This window comes from Xenopus laevis, chromosome 7L (assembly GCF_017654675.1).
Source record: "Xenopus laevis strain J_2021 chromosome 7L, Xenopus_laevis_v10.1, whole genome shotgun sequence".
NCBI lineage: Eukaryota > Metazoa > Chordata > Amphibia > Anura > Pipidae > Xenopus > Xenopus laevis.
In genome coordinates, this window is record NC_054383.1 from 72,695,975 (window position 1) to 72,702,660 (window position 6,686).

At 38.4% G+C, this 6,686-nt stretch overlaps 1 protein-coding gene across 1 annotated transcript in view; it reads left to right on the top strand.

Moving 5' to 3' along the window:
• st14.L (suppression of tumorigenicity 14 L homeolog) overlaps positions 1 to 1,306 on the top strand; it is a 37,125-nt gene extending 35,819 nt beyond the window's left edge. The window contains 1 exon segment of the mRNA NM_001087597.1: positions 539 to 1,306. Within this exon segment, the coding sequence (NP_001081066.1) occupies positions 539 to 700 (162 nt within the window). The 3' untranslated portion in view covers positions 701 to 1,306.
• The last annotated feature ends 5,380 nt before the right edge of the window (positions 1,307 to 6,686 follow it).

Below are 6,686 nucleotides of genomic sequence, written 5' to 3' on the forward strand. Positions count from 1 at the left end.
ATTCCCCTAAGTTATAATTTCAAGTTAAATAGTGACATTTTAAAATTATATCATTGGCACCTGTTAACGCAATGTTTTTATTGATTAAAAAAAATACCCTTCTCCCAAGTTAAATACCAGAGGCACTCATCCTTTCCTGGCTTGCACAATAACACTGGAACTAGTGATGTGTTGCCCAGCTTGAAACCCACGGGAACTGTGGTTTTTCGCCAACTTCCACACAACATTCACAGGCCGTGGGCAGGTAGGCGCCCTGAACTTTGCCATGCGAAATATTCCTTCTGCAGCCAGGGAAGGAGGAATGTCCCATCCAGGAATGTTTCTGGCAGTATTATAGTATTGAGCCTCATGATCATTGCAGGTCGGCCTCAGAGCCTCACCTGAAAACAGGATACCAATACAAGGGTTCTGCTTGTGATTATTTTATTGGACGTGAGGCTCACCTGTCATGGGAGTATATTTCAAAATCACTGAAACGTAAATATAGAATTATTTTTAAACTGTAGTTTTTTTTTTTTGTTTGTTTGTTTTTATTTAGGGAGATTCTGGAGGTCCCTTGTCAAGTGTAGAGCTTAACAACAAGGTGTACTTGGCTGGAGTTGTCAGTTGGGGAGAAGGATGTGCTCGAAGAAACAAGCCTGGGGTCTACACAAAAGTCTCTATGATGAGAGACTGGATCAAAGATAAAACTGGCCTGTAATGGAAATCCACCAAATATGAATATACAGAACATTGGTTTTTTTTTTGTTTGTTTTTTTACATATTTTGTTTTTCTTTTAAATACTTTTCAGAGTGTAACATAACCGTGGTCAACAAATTTTGCAATAAGACAAGAGGAGGAGCTTTGAGCCATTTCTTACTCTACCTCAATACTGTCTTGTTGGACATGCCTTACTGTCAGTAGGCACAAGACTTTAAGCAATTATTTGTTGCCCTACTTCTCACTTTCATACCAGAAAAGGACAATATACATCAGTTAAAGAATGGGAAAATTCTGCAGGCTTCAACCTTGTTACTAACGGGGAGAAGCCACAAAGATGTCACGTAGTAGGACACGAGAAAATGCACTCTGATTTGGAAGTTCTCTGAAGTATAGTGGGGGCAAGGAGCTGCAATAAGGGAGACCAATGAAATCCTGAACTGCCCTTTAACTGAAGAACTAAAACAACAAATCCACTGCTTTATTTCACTGTGAGCTTTCAGATCATTTTATGAACCTTTGTTTTCTATAAAATGTTACTTAATTTGGAATTCTAGAACATGTCTGTGTCAATCTATAAACAATCAGTTTTGTTACTGAACAATATATAGAACAATTTATTGTCTTTTGGGCAGAGTGTATGTGTGTGTGTGTGTATGTATGTATGTATGTATATATGTATGTGTGTATGTGCTTTCCCCACTGAACTTAAGTTTAGTTGCACAGTTGTTTTTCTTTTGATTATAAAAATTACCTTACTTTTAAGGGTTCAAAGCAGTTGATTGCCTTGCATAATTAATTAGCCTCTTAGGCCTGCTAAGTTGACCTCTAGACTTTTTTTTGAGAGAGAATTCAGAACTAAAACCTCTGTGCAGGTAATGCCATTAAATGAAAACATTTCTGCTCAGTCTAAAGCTTCAGTGGCAAGGCATTCTGCATTTGACTTATGGTCTACGAGAATATTAAGTCCAACAAAGGCCTTTTCATCCTATGTGCCTGTTTATAGAAACTGCCTCTATATGGAATAACACTAACTTGCTTGGAAAAAGTGGCCATCTTTCACACGAGGCCCTCGTTTTTGGGGTCCTTTTGTCTCTTGTGTAGCGAATGTAATTTGAAAAAGGACTCTGTGCATGCTGTAAGAAAATGAAATACTTTCATACTGAGAAATAAGTTATCTGAAGAATGGTCAGTGTGTTGCCTCGCTAGACCTAAAAACTGAAATCAAGTTCTAGAACAATTTAAAACAGAAAACCTGAATGTTAACATTGTGTAGAAACATTTCCAGCATTTTCACTAAGGGTATATAGGGTTGTGTATATAAATGTTAATATGCTTCTTATTGGCCATTTTAAGTTGGAGCAGAAGACAGCGATTTTAAAGTTAAATAATATCACCATGACACTAAGGGGGCCATTTATTAAAGTCCGAATGCCAAAAAACGGGAAATTGTTTGAGATTTATTATACCCCGAGGATGGAAAAAAAGTGATATTTTATGAAAAAGTTTCGGGCATAAAACCGGGATTTTTTTCTTTGCAAAAACCTGAATTTTTCGAATTTTCTTTGATATATAAGCTCAAATTGTGGATTCTAGTTTGGTTGGACTTTTTAAATCAGAAAAAAAACGGATTTTGATAAATAACCCCATAATGTATGTTTTCTTAGACTATTCATCTTTGTAATGTTATGTTTGTAAACTTTTTTTTTTTTTTCAGGCATTGCCTGAAAGTTCAGAACCTAACATTACACACCACTCTCTAAGAGCTCTCCTTATTTGCTTCTTTTGTGTGTTTATACAGCTGAAATGTGCTGCTATGTAAAATTAAGCTTTACCCTCTGTATTCCTCATCCCAGTATTTGTTCCCTTAAAGAGATACTGACATCAGAAAATAACCTTTTTTATTATCTATCATAACATAGTCTTTGAATACTATTTATAATTTTGCCCTAAAAGTATTTGCCTGATGCTTTACATTACCTTTCTTATTACCCTGTTCCTCTATGAGGGGCTGCCATATTTGTGCAGCAGGACTCCGTTAGCATTAGAAATTCTGACAAATTAAGAAGGGACAGTCAGGTTGGCAAATCTGTCAGGTTTAGGAACTTCAAGTGACAATTACTTACAAAAGCCAAACTATCAGCGAAAAACGATCAACAAGACCTATAGGCAGCTTTTAATGTATATTTTGAAAATAATTTTTTTAGTGTCCGTATCACTTTAAGCAACTGCTCAGTTGGAGAAGCATTTACTGCACCCGGCTGACATGCCTGTTTGTGTTTCTCTGCATTTTGAGGACAAACTGTAATGATAAAAATGTATGCACATGACCACTGAGACCCAATTTTTAAAGGCATGAGCATTAAAGGTTTGTCTGACTGAGCAGCCATTTGGGAGGAGAAGAACTGCGCTGAGGAATACATTGTCTGTAGTCATTAGAACACCGCAGACTTCAGCAAGGTATATTTGGCATTGTTGGATATTTAGAGAACCTTCAGGCAAATTTTAATAAGTTTTCCTTCTCCTTTTGAACCATTGGCTATTAGTATAAAGCTTTATTCCCTACTGTAAAAATGTAAGCTTTTATAACCACTGGACCCTTTGTAAATTGTTCCTTCTATTATTATGGCTGTGACTTACACTGTTAACATTTTAATTACAATTTTTTTCCCAAATGAGGGTTGGCATTGCCAAAATGTGCCTTTTAAAATATGTAGAAATACTGAGTTAATAAAGGAATTTTTGGGTATGTCACATCGATTCTTGTGGTAGTGTGAGTGGACTGTATGACGTGCATTTACTGTATCTTTAATTAATCTTTTTTTTCTGAGATGTAGATGATTTTCTTTCTGGAAGTTTCATATCAGCATTGAATGTTTTGTAAGCCAAAGTCTCTTGAACAAGGGGGAAAAAGAAGCACAACATACTTCAGCTTCTGCCTTCAAAGAATTTTATTGCAGCAGAGATGTGGTGGAAGGGGTTGTCCCCGAAAGCTTGTGCCACATCTCTGCTGCAATAAAATTCTTTGAAGGCAGAAGCTGAAGTATGGTGTGCTTCTTTTTCCCCCTTGTTCAAGAGATTACTGTGTTGGGCTTGAAGCAGCCTGGAATTGAATTCACCCTATAAATATCAAGTAAGTGGTGTGCCGAAGACAAACTGTTTTTGTTAGCCATGGTGAAAATAGAGAACAATGGACAATTATTTTCTAAAATATGTGATGTTCCTTGTCACCATTGTCTCAAAGGAGCCCTTATCATATTTACAGGAAAATTATTCAGTTGATATTAGTCTATGTTAGAGGTGGACAGGAGACCATCTTGCTGTATGTATGGGCACTGAAATGCATGGCTTGTTCATCTGGTTTGTTTCTAAGGAAAGAAACATTTGCAGTTTTATTAAATGTCTTATTTTTGAATCTTAGGCAGAATAATGCTTTTTTGATGTTCACGTCAAAAATATATATTTTTTAAATTAAATCTTTTCTGGTGTAGTCAGGGCTGTTTCTGAGACAATAACATGTGATCAATTTAATAAAGTGAATAATCCTATTTTACATTTATTTTAAATACATGCAGTATGTGTGAATGGTAGTTTGTTTACAACACAATATTTATTAATAAAATAAATTGGATCTTCAAACAGATGCTACAAGTGGGTTTCTTCCTTTTTCACTTTACTACTATATTTTTCATTAAAGAGAAACAACATCGACAAAATCACAATGGAAAAGTGCCACTAATAGAGTATGTTGTTCTGTTTTTGCATAAAATTATTGAGAGAATCTATTCTTTGTCTTTTTTTACCTGTTCTGTTTTAATAGATGTGACCAATTAAACCATGTCTCAATTTGGTGGTAGCTAAAGTCAGATAGAAGCCAGGCGCCTTGAGGTTATAATATGGGGGATTGCAGGCTCCTGAATAAGTCAGGTCTTCACCAGAACCTCAAACCATCCAAAAAGACAAAATCTAGGAGGAAGTGCATAGATCCCAAAATAGTGTAGTAATATTTGTAATTTTTAACTGGTCATAAGGGAATATGTCACAGGTGTAGGGTGAAATCAAATTACTCAAGTAACCCAGCGGTGGTTGGAGAGTTATAGTTCAGCACCAGCAGTGTACAACTTGTTGTCACATTTCCCCAATTGGTTGGGAACAAAAGCAGCACAAAGTAAACTTCATCAAATAAAACCAGGCAGTTGTGTTGCATCAACATTCTTCTCATACAGCAGGAAAGCTCCAGCGTGGTGATGTGAGGAAATAGAAAATGCCAAATATAGTGAAACACTGGTTAATTTTTTTTTCTATAATTGTAATGATTTAATAAGTATAAGTACACTTTGAAATCAAAAGTTCCAAAAATTTCTATGCAGTTCATGGGAAAACAATCCCACTCTGAAACCCCTCCTATTTTTTTGCAGTGCTATCAACTCTCCTAAATTGTTTGGAATCATCGGATTTTCTCATCTCCCCCCCCCCCGGCCTCCCATCATTTTTAAGTCGTTTCCCCACTTTTGCTGGAATGTGCATGTGCAGTAAGCACTCACTGTGCATTGTGTTGATGATGCGTGATGATGTCGCAGGGGACCCCTTATAAACAATACCCACAAAATGTCCTTGGTGCACTCTGCACACCACATCATCCAGCACCTCAGCAATGTATGTTGGCAGAAGCTCGTTGTGACATCTCTACCTGCACACTCATAGTTCAGGGCTCAGATTACAGCAGGGGAGAGAGGAGCAAACTGGACATGCTCAAGCTTTTGAGGGGCTCCGCTGCTCCGGACACTTTTGCCCATGATTTTTGCCTAAATACCTGCTGAACAGGGGACTTTTGGCTGCTTCTTTGCTTGGCTGTCTTCAGTCGTCAAGATGGGACCAAAAAAAGCCACTGCTACTAAATTGGAAAAGTTCACCAGAGAGGAATGGCCCGCGCAAGATGGCGCAGCTTCGCACTGCGCCCTTTCCTTAGACTTGTTACCTCCCGAGGGCCCTGCCGGTAATTCCGCACCTTCCTTGGCGGATTTGCTAATGGAAATAAAGGCCAACAGGGATATTTCGACAACTCTTATTATGGCGAAAACAGAGGAGCTGAAGGTAGAGTGCTCTATATTAAAGCAAGACCTGCAACTGCTTCGTGAACGCACTGTGGAAGCTGAGCAGTGTATTAACGTGCTGGAGAATGTCTGCAATCCCCTTCCACAGCAGCTACAGGATTTGCAGTGTACAGTTACACAGTGGCTAAGGCTGACGACCTAGAGAACCACCTAAGGCGTAATAATGTGCGGCTTTCCGGAACGGGCCGAGGGTGACAACGCAGAGCGATTTGTGGAGGAATGGCTGCGAGACACTTTTGCGGTAAATAATCTCTCCTCTACTTTCATTGTTGAAAGGGCGCATCGTATTCCAATGAAGGGCCCTATCTCGTGGGCCCCTCCTAGAGCCTTGATAGCCCGTATTCTGAATGCCAAGGATAGGGATGCTATCCTTTCAATGGCCAGAGTTAAGGGGCAACTATTATATGAAAACACGAAAATTGCAATTTATCCTGATTTTTTGCACGAAGTGCAAAAACAACGGGCCAGGATCCAGGAAGTCAAGAGAAAGCTTCGGGATCAAAAAATTGTTTATTCTATGCTCTATCCAGCGCGTCTTAGGGTCCAGGCGAATGGAACTATGCATTTTTTTACTACGCGTGGCTTGATGCTGTAAGTGTTTAAAATATTTTTCTGTCGGCAGGATGGATGGAGTGATGCCCACTTGTTATATGGCTGCATAAATAATTTTGGAAAGCTGAGATCTCTCAATTGGATCACCACAATTGCCCTTTACAAGTTTTTATAATTATGCCAGTTAATGATTGGTTCTCTGCATGTGTTACCCTGGGGGCAGAAGTCTACACAGAACTGCTGAATTCTTCTCTACACACATGGGAGTTTCTCTATGATAAAGGCTGCAATCTGTTACACTGAGCTGTGCTTATTTTGCC